General features: G+C 47.2%; 1 protein-coding gene across 5 annotated transcripts in view; it reads left to right on the top strand.

Annotated features, from left to right (window-relative positions):
* The window catches only part of KLHL5 (kelch like family member 5), a 145,120-nt gene that overhangs the window by 113,330 nt on the left and 15,596 nt on the right, over nucleotides 1–16,194 (top strand). For all 5 annotated transcript variants that reach the window (XM_050947615.1, XM_050947612.1, XM_050947614.1 and 2 more), the window contains 3 exons: nucleotides 1,440–1,626; nucleotides 2,675–2,899; nucleotides 3,196–3,358. In XM_050947615.1, coding sequence (XP_050803572.1) covers nucleotides 1,440–1,626; nucleotides 2,675–2,899; nucleotides 3,196–3,358 — 575 coding nt within the window. The remainder of the gene's footprint in view (nucleotides 1–1,439; nucleotides 1,627–2,674; nucleotides 2,900–3,195; nucleotides 3,359–16,194) is intronic.

Below are 16,194 nucleotides of genomic sequence, written 5' to 3'. Positions count from 1 at the left end.
CTTCACATTTTTAATCCTTGGATCGAGTGCCGTAGCTATCTCTAGAAAGTTCACATTGGTACCTTCTTTGCATTTTGTCTAATCTGCAGTGAAAGTGTTTTTAAAATGAATAACGTGCTGGGTCATCATCTGAAATTGCTATAATATGAAGTACATGAAAGAATATGGGTAAAACAGAGCAGGAGACATACAATTCTCCCCCCCCCCCAAGGAGTTCAGTCACAAATTTAAGTAACGCATTATTTTTTAACGAGCGTCATCACATGAAAGCACGATCTCTGGATTGGTAGCCAAAGCATGGAGCGGCATACATATGTTTAAATACTTTGCAATGCCGGCTACAAAAGTGCCATGCGAATGCCTGTTCTCACTTTCAGGTGACACTGTAAATAATAAGCAGGCAACATTATGTCCTGTAAATATAAACAAACTTGTTTGTCTTTATGATTGGCTGAACAAGAAGTAGGACTGAGTGGACTTGTAGACGCTGAAGTTTTACATTGTTTTGCAGTTATGTAACAAAAAAAATAATCTTCATTTGTAAATTGCACTTTCACGATCAAGAGATTGCGCTACAGTACTTAGGTGAACTGAAAAATACTGTTTCTTTTGTTTAGCATTTTTAGAGTGCAAATATTAGTAATCAAAATAATAATATAAAGTGAGCACTGTACAGTTTGTATTCTGTGTTGTAACTGAAATAAATATATTTGAAAGTGTAGACAAACATCCAAAAATATTTAATGAATCTGACTTGGTATTTTATTGCTTAACAGTGCAATTAAAAATACTATTAATCTCAATTTTTTGAGTTAATCACGAGTTAACTGTGATTAATCGACAGCCCTAGTATAAATGTCATTGTATAGACCTCTACCTCCTTCCTGCTTTGCCATTTCAGCCTCTAAGGTGCTGTACTGAGGTACAGAGAGGAAAAGTGAATTTTACAAGATCACAGAATAGAGATCATTTGCAGAGTTGGGAATAGAATCTACTTTGAAGTGCTGCAATGTCTTTGACACCCCCAGATTAGATATTTTGCTATAATTATTGTGATTCTTGATACATATGGCCAGGGTTAAACTGAGTGGCAAATTTGATAGTCAGGAAGCATTTTCCTCTGGGTATATTGGCCGTGACACAAAAATTGATCGTGTCTTCCTTTGGAGCATTGAGCAGGAATCGCCCATTAGAATAAAGTGAACCTCATTCCTTCCCTTCTTCTATCTTTCTAAGTATATTTCAAAATATGTGAGTGTTCTGTACATTGATTCGTCTAATTTTACACTTATTTTATTTGTGTGATTATTCTGATGAGTGTGTATTGTAAACCAGACAGCAATCTTTTTTCAGACAAAATGTTCCATTATAATTTTTATTCTTTCAAACTTCTTGCTGTTTGCTTAGCACTTAAACATGTTTAATTTTATTTCTGTCAGTTTCTGGCAGACATGGAAAATAATGCCCTCTTTAAAGATGACATTGAATGTCAAAAACTCATTATGGAAGCAATGAAATACCATCTGTTGCCCGAGAGACGACCCATGTTGCAAAGTCCCCGCACAAAGCCTAGAAAGTCTACAGTAGGAGTGCTGTTTGCAGTTGGAGGAATGGATGCAACAAAAGGTATTGGTTTACATAATATTTGTTGATGACAGTGTATATTGAAAATCAGCTGAGTAGATTTTTGTAAAGATATATTTATTAGATTAAAACATTCAAAGGCTATACATTATAAATAGTAGATAAATAGATAAATATCTATTGATGTTTTTTATTTCAGTAATAGACATATATAGCAATAAAAATATTACATGTGTGCAGGAAGCTGAGTTATGGTTGTTGTAAACCTAAAATGGGATCACCTCACTTCTGTTCATTTAAATGTTCAGTCAAATGAATGGAAAATCACCTCTGTTCACTTGAATGTTAATTAACATGGTTAAAAACTTAAGGAAGTTATACATAAAATTTTAATATTAATGAAGACTTGAATACAAACAAAAATAAGTGAAAGCTGCTACAGAATATTTAACTCATACCCTTATTGACTATTAAAGCATTCTATCAAGGTATCTCAGAATGGTACTTTTATGAGCTTTCCTACTGTGTGGTGATAACTAGAAACATTTTAGTGAGTTATGAATGCCACGGGAATTAGACCACATTTTTATTCATTTTTAGTTTGTGTATTAATTTTAACATTATATTAATATAGATTATACAAATGATGTTAGTTGTATGTCTATACACTGTGAATGCATTATATATATATATATACACACCTGCATTTTTTTCACAGAACTTCAGATTTTGTTCTAAATGTTATGATACGGGGTTAATCTTAATACCTAAATATAGCTCTGTCAGGTTCATTTTATGTCACTTCCTGAAATTTTAATGGTCTTTATAGGCTTAATCCAGCAAGGATGTTGATCATTCTGGCTCTTGCCCTTCAAAACATTTAAAAAATAAATAATATAATTAAAATTAAAAAATAAATAAAGAATACTACTTGCATTTTAAAGTTAAGCATATGTTTAGGTGAATTTCAGGATCAAATCCAGAGGGCTCAGCAGGTTGGAGGATCAAGCCTTCTGTCAGTAATTTAAATAGGACACTTACTGCAAACAACTGTTCTCTTTGACTATAACTTGTATATATTACTGTTAAGGAGCTACGAGCATTGAAAAATATGAACTGCGTACCAACATGTGGACTCCTGTAGCAAATATGAATGGGAGAAGGTTACAGTTTGGAGTTGCAGTATTAGATGATAAGTTGTATGTTGTTGGTGGTAGAGATGGACTGAAGACATTGAATACTGTGGAGTGCTACAACCCCAGAACAAAAACTTGGAGTGTAATGCCACCTATGTCCACACATCGGCATGGCCTTGGTATGTATAACTTCATAATTTTTAAAATGCTAAACTTATGATTGATTAAGAGCAGTTAAAATCTCTCTTTAAAGCTCATTTTGTTTTATCTTGATACTAGCCTAAATCTGAACTCTAAAATCGGCTAAAATTAAAGTGACAAATTATTTTGATTTGCTGTGGAACATATTTAATATTGGCAGTCAAAAGAGGATGTGATTTGTATTTATTTAAAGGTGCATCTTTTTTGGTAGGGGTCATGGGAAAGTGATGCCTTTTGTTTTTCCAGGAAGCAGTTGTTTCTCTCTGTTTTTTAGGGGTAGCTGTGTTGGAAGGTCCTATGTATGCTGTAGGAGGGCATGATGGTTGGAGCTACTTGAATACAGTTGAAAGGTGGGATCCACAGGCTCGTCAATGGAACTTTGTAGCCAGTATGTCAACTCCAAGGAGCACTGTTGGTGTAGCAGTATTAAATGGAAAGTAAGCAAACACATTTTCTTGAGAAATAATTTGGTCCAATTTTTGTTTACATTAATTTTTTAAATGTAGCTTTAGAAATATTTTAAAATGAATGTATTGCTCATGAAGGATGTTGGTTGATAGTACTGGGAATAGAAGTCCTCTTCTTGTAGAAAAAGAACAGCATTGACTATGCAAGCTTTCCCGTCACACCCCAATATGCTTCAGTGCTGTGAAAGAGGAGCCATCTCTAAGGGCAAGCAAGCAATTCTGCCTCCTTATTAATTAAGTCCCTGGCACATTTGCTGAAGGCACCAGTTGGAGTTCTAGTTTCTGTTAGTGTTGAACCTATGTATTGATGAAAATTAACGTTTTGTAACTCTGCAAATGGCAAAATAATCAAATTTGCCAAAACCAAACTTTAATTAATACAGGTAATAGTTTCTTCTTCTTTTGGCTTTTATAGTTTAGAACTACATTTTCAAAGCCATGACCTAATTAAAGCAAAATACTTCAAGTCACACAATTATTTTTTTGAAAAACAAGACATGTTCAAATTCTCATGTTTTTAGAAGAATGAAAGCACAGTTTACTAAACCAACAAAGACTTGCACCAGTCCATATTTTCAGAAATAGAAAAAGGGTTCTAAAATATAGTAAGTGTTTTTATTTCTGCCACTAGTCCATGTCTGTAGTAAAGAATCCACAAAACATCTGTAGCTGTGCAGTACAGTTTTAGCCTATACTATAGATGCTGTAGATATGGGTGTACAATAATCCATTTTAAAGACTATTACCGCCACTTGCACTAAAGAGAAAGGTACCTATAAGATATGGGCTGAAAATCTCCCTAACCTTTTGTAGGTGAAATTGGTAATGGAAGGTGATTTTTGCAGAGTTTCCATTTGAACCTTCACTAAACACACACATTTTTCACAGGTAGAAACAGAAAGAATTTAAAAAAGTGGTTAGTTTGTCCAATCATAAAGTCAGCTCATAAAGATGATATTAATCAGTTATATGATTTTGCTATAAACACAAATGCTCAAATATATAAAGAACCATAGAAGAGGTGGAATATGTGAAAAAAACCTGTCAAAAACTATAGAAGTAAGAAATGAGGGTGAAAAAAGTTGATATACTGCTTCTCCATGTCATTGCAGAATTGTTCATTATTGTACATTTTCTAGTATCTTGTCCAGGCTGGTTTTGAAAGTCTTAGGCAATGAGGATTCTTATTCAATAGATAGACACATCCATGTTATTCCACTTAAGTGTGTGCACACCCAGCGCACCAGAGCCAGAGAAATTTGCCTCGCAGTATCTGTTGAGGGGTGGTTCATACCTTGTGCCTCCCCGGCAACATGACGGGATGCTGCTCTGGCCCTCTCTGAGGCCAGAGTCTACACTACTGCTGCCAGTTGATCTAAGCTTTCCATTTTGAGTTATGTTTGTAGCGTAACTCAAGTCGACGTAGAGCTGTGTCGACGGGAGACGCTTTCCCGCAACATTGCTTCTGCCTGTCATTGAGGTGGAGTACAGAAATCAATGGAAAAGTGCTCTCCCATCAGTTGAACATGTCTTCACTAGACCGCTAAGTAGATGCTGCTGCATCTATTATAGCAACACCAATTTAGCTTTGTAGTGAAGACAAGTCCTTCTTACTGCCTGTGGCTGGAGCTGGAGTCTGTGTGGTCTTAACTTCACAACCCTTGAACTAGTTTAGTTTTCTCTTGTTGTATATTGTTAGTAGTACCCTGTTAGCTAGAATAGTGTTAGTTGTGTTAGTTTAATTTTCCTCTGTGCCACTCTAACCAGCATTTAAACCAGGGGTGGCCAACCTGAACCTGAGAAGGAGCCAGAATTTACCAATGTACATTGCCAAAGAGCCACAGCAGCACGTCAGCAGCCCCACATCAGTTCTCCCTCCCACCCCTGCGCCTCCCACCACCGGCAGCACCGCCTATCAGCACCTCCGCTTCCCACCCCATACCTCCAGATCAGCTGTTTTGTGGCATGCAGGAGGCTCTGCGGGGGGAGGGAGGTGGAGTGAGGGCACTGCAGGCTCAGGGAGGGGGCAGGAGGGAGTGGAGTGGGGACAGGGCCTGTGGCAGAGCCAAGGGTTGAGCAATGAGCATCCTCCGGCACATTGGAAAGGTGGTACCTGTAGCTCTATCCCCAGAGTTGGTGACTATACAAGGAGCCGCATATTAACTTCTGAGGAGCCACATGTGGCTCTGGAGCCACAGATTGTCCACCCCTGGTTTAAACGTTGTCTTTCATATGGGGGAGCAATCCCCATCAGCAATCCACACATGCGTTGCTTGCTGTATCTCAGCCAGGCCCTCATTGAAGAGCGTTGTGTGATCTGCAGATCGTTCAAGAAATGAACTCAAGTAGCTCGGGACCTTCACTTCAAGCAGCACCCACTTGAACAAGCCATGTGGTCTGCTTTGGCATCGAGGCCCTAGTCGGGTCAGAGATTACCTTTAATTTGTAAGCATGCTCTTGCTTCATGTCCCAGAGCAGGCACCTCTCCAAAGAAATAGAGGAGCCATTTCCCATTGACTGCCTCACGGAAAAGGTTGTATAAGACATATCAAGACCACTCCAAGTCTCGGGTGGACTATTCTGCCTCCCCCAGGGAAAGTTTGGACCAGCACAGAGTTGGTGACGGCACACAGGATGGCATGGGTACCTCCAAACCTTCCCCAGTGTAGAGTAGGGAGGTTAGAAACCCCTAGGTGTCTGTCGAGTCCGATAGCGACAGTGGAGATGCTGGTACTAACTGTTACCCTATCAGCAGTGCACCAGGTAGCTACAGACCTCTGATTTTTGTTTCCAGCATCTCTTTGGTCCAGGACTTTGTCAGTGCTGTGCCATCTATTGCCCTGTCGACTGAACTAGCTGCTGAACCCTTTGGTCCATCAGCACTGCCCCCATTTTCCCTTTCACAGGTTGTGGAAGCAGGGCTAGTACTGGGATCAGTCTGAGGGACCTTGGTACTGGGAATCTGCTTGACATCACTGTAGTCAGCACAGAGAATGTTACCATGGTGGCTTTCACCACCCTCAACATCTGTACTATTAGACATTCTGGTACCTCTGCTGACTTCAGGATTGATGCTTCTTCTGGCACCAGTGTGCTCGGCACCAGCGGTACTGCTTCCATCAGCAGCACCAGTTCCTGCCTCGTTCTGGGCAATGGACAAGTCAGACCTGTTACTCAATCCCCCTGTTCTCGCTCAACCCTTATCCCCAGGATCCTGAGACTCCTCAGTGTTTGACTCAGGGTCATTATCCTCCCACTTTCCATCTCCTGAGCAGCATTGGGGCTATTGATGGACCATTACAGGTAGTGGGATTGGCACTCATCTTGTGGTCACGATGGAGAGTCCAGCATCTAGTGGCCAACAATGCCTTATCTATGTCAGTAGCATTCATGGAATCCATGGAGTGCTGCTTGGTTGCGCAGCTCCCGCTGTTCATCTTGATCGAAGGCAAAATTATTGGCCAAGTCTGTGATGGTGACTGTTGATCTGCTGCAGGCCTAGGCACTGGTGGTCCTTCTCCCTGCAGAGACTCCAGAGTCTATCCTTTCTCAGTCTATCAGCCCTGGAATAGGATCCAGCTTTAGCCTTGCCTTCATCTCTGGACGATTCCATGCATTCTGGTTCATCCTGCACTTTGGTAGTGGAAAATCTTAAGATGTTGCTACTTTCTTGGTATCTAAGCAGAGCTCTTGCAAGAGAACACCTACAAATTAGTGGATATCCTACAGCTATCTACTCTTGGGAGAGTCACCCTCCCTATCAAGGATGTGTTCCATGAACTGGCTAAGGCTCTCTGGAGCATGCCACCTTTGGTATCGCCGGTGGCTAAGTGCATGAGAAAGCGCTGTTCTTCTTCGAGTGCTTGCTCATATCCATTCCAGTAGGTGTGCGTGCGCCGTGTGCACGTTCGTCGGAGACTTTTACCCTAGCAACACTCGGTGGGCCGGCAGGGTGCCCCCTGGAGTGGCGCCGCTATGGCGCCGGTTATATATCCCTGCCGGCCCGCTGCTCCTCAGTTCCTTCTTACCGCCCGTGTTGGTCGTTGGAACTGTGGAGCGCAGCGTGCTGTTCTCCACCTCCCTAGCGATTCACTCATCTTCTCCTATTGTATATAGTTCGTTTAATTGTAGTTAGTTAGTATATTTAGTAGTTCAGTTTGTGTAGTGTAGATAGTTTGACGGGATTGGGGGTTAGCCCCTTCCCCGACCCCGGTGCCGGGCCCATGCCCAGCTCACCGGGCTTCAAGCCGTGTGCGGTCTGTCGTCGGCCGATGCCCACGGGTGACCCGCACGAAGCCTGCCTTAAGTGCTTGGGCGAGGCGCATCTGACAGACAAGTGCCGGATTTGTAAGGACTTTAAGCCCCGAACCAAAAAAGAGTGGGACGTTCGCCTCAGGCAGCTGCTGCTGGAGGCAGCGCTGACTCCCCACTCCTCGACACCGACACCGGCACCGAGATCAGCCGCTTCATCGGCACCGGAACATGCCTCAGTGAAGACTCCGAGTCACCGGCCTTCTCCGGCACTGGCTTCTACCCAGCACCGCTCGAAGTCACCTCCGAGCAAGAAGCGCAAACCTCCTGCGGCTGCCGTGCCCGCACCGCAGTCAGAGCGCTTAGCCAGACCGGACCGCCTGGCACTGCCGTCTGCCGCGGCGTCAACTTCCGCCGCACCATTGACTCCGGCCCCGGACAAGCCGTCGAGTCCGATGCATACCAGCTCCCCGGCGCGGGCCGCGGTTGAGCTTGTCGTGCCCTCCACTCCGGAGGCATTCTCCGCGGCACGGAACCTGATCACCCTAACGGAGCCTGAGCTGCCTCAACCCCCGGCACCGCCGGTGCGGGTCCCCCAATCCACAGGCAAGCCAGACCTTGTCAGACCTTCTTCGCCTGGTAACACGGGACTTCGTCACTCTCGGTCCCGATCCAGGTCCCGCAGACGCTCAGGGTCCCGCCATTGTTCTCAATCACGCGGCCACTTGCAGTCCCGGTACCACTCCCTGTCGTGGTACCGGTCGTACTCGTGGTACCACTCGAGGTCCCGGTCGCTGTCCGGACACTATCTGCACCGTTCCAGGTCCCATCATCACTCACGGCACCGGGCTTCTCACAGCCGTTCTCGACACTACGGCTCCCGGCACCGGTCGACCTCCCTGCACCGAGCTGGTCGCAGGTCCCGGTCGCAATCTCGGCACCGTGGAGGGTTGCGGCACCGCTCCCCGGCACCGTGTAGGGACGGTTCCAGCGGGCGCAGGCACCATCACTTTGCAGTCTCCGCACCGCCATGGCCATCTCGTCCACCATCAGTCTCCTCCCATGCCGGATCGGCGTCGTACGGGGACTTGGACAACCAGCAGGACCCTCAGCAGTGGTCCTTTTGGACTCCTTGGGCTTACCATCAGAGCCAAGGTGCCCCACATCCACCGCCGCGCTCGAGGCCCTCTGAACATAGGGCGCCAGAGGCCATGGTGAGCAGACCCCCTCCAGAGGATGCAGAACATCTCCCAGTGCCGGGCTCGGATGTGCAATACCCACCCCAGGACGTCCCACAGGACCACGACTCGCTTCAAGACCCAGTGGTCCCTGGGGTCTCCTCCTCTTCGTCACCAGACGAGGCAGTAGCGGGGACGTCCACATCTGGACCGCCACCAGTTGACCTCCGCTCGCATCAGGACCTCCTTCGCCGGGTCTCTCTTAATATAAACCTGCCAGTGGAGGAAGTTCCGGAGGTGGAAGACCCAGTGGTCACCATCCTGTCAGCGGAGGCCCCGACAAGGGTTGCCCTCCCCTTTATTCGTACCATACAGGCTCGAGCGGACACAATCTGGCAAACCCCGGCTTCTGTTCCACCTACAGCCAAAGGGGTCGAGCGCAAATATATGGTCACATCCAAGGGGTACAAGTACCTGTACGTACACCCTCCCCCTTGTTCGTTAGTGGTTGAATCCGTTAACGAGTGAGAGCGCCATGGCCAACAAGCCCCTGCGCCTAAATCGAGGGAAGCCAGGCGCATGGACTTGTTGGGAAGGAAGATCTACTCTGCGGGGGGCCTCCAGCTCAGAGTGGCGAATCAGCAAGCCCTCCTGAGTAGATACAATTATAACACATGGGAGTCGGTTGGGAAGTTTCTCGAACTAGTCCCGCAGGATTCCTGCCAGGAGTTCTCGGCTCTCCTGGAGGAGGGGAAAAAAGTGGCACGAACCTCCGTCCAGGCCTCCCTAGATGCCGCTGATTCGGCAGCTAGAACAGTTGCCTCAGGGATCGCCATGAGGCGCATATCGTGGTTGCAGGCGTCCGGTCTACCACCAGAGCTGCAATACACTATACAGGACCTACCATTTGATGGTCAGGGCCTGTTCTCCCAAAAGACAGATCCGCGCCTCCAAAGTTTGAAGGATAACCACGTGATCATGCGGTCCCTCGGCATGCATACGCCACAGACCCAGAGGCGACCTTTCCTCCCTCAGCCTCAGCGTCACTATCCCCCTCCTCGGCCAAGACAGGACTTCTCCAGAAGGAGAGGCCGTAACTCCCGCAGATGCCAATCGGGCCCGCAAGGGGGTAACAACTCCAGACCCGCCAAACCACCGGCGGGACCGAAGCCAAACTTTTGAGGGTGCGCTCGGGAGCACTGTACCAATTACCTCCCAGGATCCTTTTCAGTTCACCAATCGCCTTGCCGCATTCTTCCCTGCATGGTCCCAGATAACATCGGACCGATGGGTTCTCAGCACGGTCGAGTGTGGTTACCGCCTTCAGTTTATTTCGTCCCCTCCTTCCCACCCTCCCTCCCCGTCCCTCTTCAGGGACCCCTCTCACGAGCAACTCCTTCTGCAGGAGGTTTCGAAGCTCCTTGCGTTGGGAGCTATAGAGCAGGTTCCGGAGCACCTAAGGGGAAGAGGGTTCTATTCCAGGTACTTCCTAATTCCCAAGGTGAAAGGGGGCCTCCGGCCCATCCTCGACCTGCGAGCTCTGAACAAGTTCATCATGAAGTTCAAGTTCCGCATGGTATCCCTGGGAAACATTATACCCTCCTTGGATCCCGGAGATTGGTACGCTGCTCTCGACATGAGGGACGCATATTTTCATATTGCGATTTACCCCCCACACAGAAGGTTCCTTCGCTTCGTGATAAACCGCCACCACTACCAATTTGCGGTCCTTCCCTTTGGCCTATCCTCGACCCCTCGAGTATTCACAAAGTGTATGGCAGTAGTCGCCACCTACCTCCGCCGCCGTCAAGTTCATGTTTTCCCGTATCTCGACGACTGGCTTATTCGAGGGACCTCCGAGGCTCAGGTTGCTGCACACGTAAGCGTCATCAAGGACCTATTTTCCCATCTAGGTCTGATCCTCAACCTAGACAAGTCCATTCTGCTTCCTACGCAGAGGATAGAATTCATCGGGGCCATGCTGGACTCGAATCTTGCAACAGCCAGTCTACCTCCACAGAGGTTCCAGGCTATAGTCTCTCTCATCCAGAGGCTACAAGCCTTCCCAACAACCTCTGTCCGTACCACCCTCATCCTACTCGGCCACATGGCAGCGTGCACTTTCGTGACAAAGCACGCGAGACTACGCATGCGCCCTCTCCAGACTTGGCTTGCCTCGGTTTATCGTCCACGCAGGGATGCCCTGGACATGGTAGTCACAGTCCCAACAAAAACCCTGGACTCCCTCAACTGATGGCTGACACCTCCCCTGGTGTGTGCCGGTCGCCCGTTCCACCCACCACAGCCTTCAGTGTCGTTAAGGACGGACGCTTCATCACTGGGCTGGGGTGCACACTTAGGGCACCTTCACACCCAGGGCCTTTGGTCCTCGCAAGAGCTGGCTCTGCATATCAATGTTCGCGAACTGAGAGCGGTCCGCTTGGCATGCCAAGCCTTCCAACACCATCTACAGGGCCGTTGTGTTGCGATTTTCACGGACAACACAACGGCCATGTATTACATAAACAGGGGGGCACACGGTCTTCTCCCCTTTGCCAAGAGGCGATGCGACTGTGGGACTTCTGTATAGCCCGCTCGATAGACCTCGTAGCCTCCTTCCTTCCGGGAGTCCAGAACTCTCTCGCAGATCGCCTGAGCAGATCCTTCCTGTCCCACGAATGGTCCATCCGTCCGGACATCCTTCTTTCTGTATTTCGGAAGTGGGGCTTTCCCCAGATAGACCTATTTGCCTCCAGGGAAAACAGGAAATGCCAGGTATTCTGCTCCCTTCAAGGCCATTCCCGGGGCTCTCTCTCAGATGTGTTCCTGATCCCCTGGAAGGGACATCTTCTCTATGCCTTTCCACCCTTTCCCCTAGTGCACAGAGTCCTGCTCAAGCTCCGCAGGGACAGGGCCAGACTGATACTGATAGCCCCTGCATGGCCGAGGCAACACTGGTATCCCATGCTGCTCAACCTATCCCTAACGACCCCGATACCACTACCACTCTGCCCGGATCTTATAACGCAGGACTTCGGCAGGCTTCACCATCCAGACCTGCAGTCCCTGCACCTGACGGCGTGGCTACTGTCTGGCTGAACCAATCCGAGCTCCGCTGCTCGGCCCAGGTCCAACAGGTCCTTTTGGGAAGCAGGAAACCCTCCACGAGGACGACATACCTCGCCAAGTGGAAGCAGTTTTCTCTTTGGTGTACACAACATTCCCTAGTTCCAGAGGCCGTTTCGATCCCTCTTATCCTGGAATACTTGTGGTACCTCAAGGGAACAAGGTTTGGCACTCTCATCAATAAGGGTGCATTTAGCCGCCATCTCCACCTTCCATCAAAGGGAGGCGAACAGTTCCACCTTCTCTCACCCGATGGTTTCGAGATTCCTTAAGGCTTGGAGTGCCTATACCCACCGGTTAAGCCTCCTTCCCCTACCTGGGATCTCAACCTTGTTCTGACTTGGTTCACAGCCCCACCCTTTGAGCCCTTGGCCACTTGCTCGTTGCTGTACCTGTCCTGGAAGACGGCCTTCCTGGTAGCTATCACATCGGCCAGGCGGGTTTCGGAGCTCCGTGCTTTGATGGCGGACCCCCCCGTATACGATCTTCCACAAAGACAAGGTGCAGCTATGCCCGCATCCAGCTTTCCTCCCCAAGGTGGTCTCAGCCTTCCACATTAATCAGGATATCTTCCTACCGGTCTTCTTCCCGAAGCCGCACACATCAAGCAGGGACCAACAGCTTCACACCCTGGATGTCCGTCGAGCCCTCGCCTTTTACATCCAGAGGACAAAGCCCTTCAGGCGCTCGCCCCAGTTATTTATAGCGGTGGCGGAGCATAGGAAAGGTATGCCTGTATCGGCTCAGAGGCTCTCATCAGGGGTAACGTCCTGTATCCGGACGTGCTACGACTTGGCCCACATCCCGATTGGCCATCTTACCGCCCACTCTACTCGGGCTCAAGCCTCGTCGGCCGCCTTCCTGGCACACATCCCCATCCAAGAGAGATGCCGCGCAGCTACCTGGTCGTCAGTGCATACGTTCACTTCTCACTATGCGCTCGTGGCCCAATCAAGAGATGATGCCGCCTTTGGCTCAGCAGTTCTGCACTCCGCAGTGTCTCACTCCGACCCCACCGCCTAGGTAAGGCTTGGGAATCACCTACTGGAATGGATATGAGCAAGCACTCGAAGAAGAAAAGACGGTTACTCACCTTTGTAACTGTTGTTCTTCGAGATGTGTTGCTCATATCCATTCCACACCCGCCCTCCTTCCCCACTGTCGGAGTAGCCGGCAAGAAGGAACTGAGGAGCGGCGGGCCGGCAGGGGTATATAACCGGCGCCATAGTGGCACCACTCCAGGGGGCGCACTGCCGGCCCACTGAGTGTTGCTGGGGTAAAAGTCTCCGATGAACGTGCACGCTGCGCGCACACACCTACTGGAATGGATATGAGCAACACATCTCGAAGAACAACAGTTACAAAGGTGAGTAACCATCTTTTTCATTACCTGGAAGGTATTTGAGGGGTTTTATTCCCATCTGGCCCCAAACTCTCTAGTTGTAATGCAGGGAATGACAGAGCCCAGCAGGACAGGTTTAAGTCCAACCCCAAGGATAGGGATTCCAAACGAATGGACTTCATGGGCAGGAAGATTTACACCTTCCTTTTCCTACATATATGGATTGCTAACCAGCAAGCCTTGCTGTCCAAATATGATTTTATTAATTGAACAGCTATGTCATAGTTCGCAGACCAGCTGCCTGAGGCCTTGTGAGAAGATCTTCAAGTATTTGTAACTGGGAATTCCTTGGTGGCTAAGACTTCCTTGCAGTCCGCACTGGACGTCATGGTCACCTCTGCCATTGAGGATTTGCCCTTCAGTGACCAAATGCTGTTCTTGGACAAGACTAATGAAACACTGCACTCCTTCAAATACTCCAGGGTACTTGGGGGGTGTACATGCCAGTGGTGCAGAGGCACCATTATGGCATTCAGCAACAACCGCAGCAGTATTGTCTGCAGTGCACGTTTGGCCAGCCTTTGTCTCCTCCAAGGTAGCAGGACCACCCCAGAAAGGGGCATGATCCCACAGGAAGAAAAAGAAGAAGAAGAAACCGTTACATACTATAACTGTGCTGTAACTGTAGTTCTTTGAGCTGTGGTGCAGACATGCATTTCACCACCACCCTCTGTCCCTTCCATAGCGGAGTATTGTTTTCGGGCATTCGGGGGAGGGTCAGGGTAGCGTTATCTCATGTAGCCAGGGGAGGGAGTATGGCCATGAAGTGTGAATGCCATCCTTCTACGGGTACTGCTAAGCAAATTTCTCCAGCTCCAGTGGGCTGAATGCGCACATACCTAAATGGAATACACGTCTGCATCACATCTTGAAGAACCACAGTTATAGTAAGTAACCATTTCTTCCACCACTTCATATGGAGGACTTTTCCCACAGTTTGATAATTATCACTATCCGGAAGCTTTTCTTGATATACAACTTAATTTTTTTTCTGTCTTAATTTTATCCAATTACTCCTAGTTACAGTCTGTGTGCGGCACTTAAAAAATGGCGCTTCTCTCCTTGGTGTTCACATCCTTCAAATAGTTGTAGATTATCATAACACTCTTAATCATCTCTTGAGCTGTATCTATACTGGGGATATTTGTACCCAGATAACTATACTGAGGCTGAATCAATACACGTAATCCCCAGTATAGAGAGAGACTTAACCAAGTTGCACATTTACTCTTTAAATTTTCCTTACAAATCAATCCCCTCAGCATTATTATTATTATTTTATTATTATTATTATTATTTATTATTTATTGTTATCTGAACTCTCTCCAATTTGTCTGTCTTTCTAGTAATGAGGTGCCCATACTTGAATGTGATATTCCAGATGCATAGAGTCCCTCCTTGCTCCAAATCCTAAAGTGATGCTTCTGCATTAGCAGCCCAAAATTCTCTTGACCCTTTTTCTTTGCAGTATCACATTGCAGATTAGTTTACATCTGATTTAACAAGGTACTTAAGCACATGCCTAACATAAGCATGTCAGTAGTTCCATTGATGTAAAAAAGTTAAACACATGCTTAAGTAAATTGCTGAATCAGGGCCTAGGTACCTATCCCTATCTAAGGATATGTCTACACTACCCGCTAGATCGCTGCATTGACCGCTGCCTGCTGATCAATCTAGTGTAGACACGATAAATCAACCCCTGAGCGCTCTCCCATCAACTCCTGTACTCCACCGCCATGGGAGGCACAGGCAGAGTCAGTGGGGGAGCGGCAGCAGTCGAGTAGGTCTAAGTATGTCGACTTCAGCTACATTATTCACATAGCTGAAGTTGCATTACTTAGACTGATTCACCCCCTCCCCGCTTCAGAATAGACCAGGCCTCAGTATTTTACCACTCACTGTATCTATGATCCTTTAGGCAAGTTTTTAGTCCCTGTGACTTTCATATTTGTGGCAGTTTGATTTCATTCTGAGGATAAAAATTCATTGGATATTATGTCAAATGGTTTACTAAAAACCCAAAAAATATTACATATACCTCAAGTTTGTCTGTCAAGATTTATTCTTCATTAATCCATGTTACTGACTGTCTAAAGTTTAGACAGTAAAGTGTATTAGAAAAGGGCAAACTACACCATCTAGTGGATGTGAGGACATTATCAAGAGCTAAAATTTGGAGGCAGAATTTTTTTTAAATGGGTAAAACAAGGCTTTGATATGGCCCTGTCATTTTGAATTTCACTGTACCATGCTTTAAAGAGGCATATCAAACCTCAGTACAAAGTCCTTTCTTTCTTCAGTATGCCCATTCTACAAGGGGGAACAGCCAGCTTGGAATTTAGGCAAAAGTGTACAGTATTTAAACCAGGGGTCCCCAACGCGGTGCCTGTGGGTGCCATGGCGCCCGGGGGGCATCTAAATGCGCCTGTGTCCTGGCTGGCAGTGGAGCATCTGCCGAAATGCTGCCGAATTTCTGTGGCATTTTGGCTGTGACGCCTCTCGATGAGTGATGCCACCGACAAGTGACATCATCAAGAGGCGTCGCCGCCAAAATGCCGCCGAAATTCGGCGGCATTTCGGCGGATGCTCCACCACCGCCATGGTCCTTCGTCTGGCGCCTGCCAGACGAAAAGGTTGGGGACCACTGATTTTAAACAGATACTTTTAATGGCGATGATGCTGGATGTTCAGATTTTATTGTGAGATGCCCTTATTGAGTTTAATTTTTTTGGAGGAGTACTGATTCTGGCTCGTCACCAAAATTATGTTACGCAGGTTCACCATCTGCAATCTGTACTACTACTGAATAATATACCCAGTTGTGTTTAAAATAACAGAGAGGACGT

Source organism: Gopherus flavomarginatus, chromosome 3, assembly GCF_025201925.1.
Source record: "Gopherus flavomarginatus isolate rGopFla2 chromosome 3, rGopFla2.mat.asm, whole genome shotgun sequence".
Taxonomy (NCBI): domain Eukaryota; kingdom Metazoa; phylum Chordata; order Testudines; family Testudinidae; genus Gopherus; species Gopherus flavomarginatus.
This window is presented reverse-complemented; position numbering and strand designations above follow the sequence as displayed.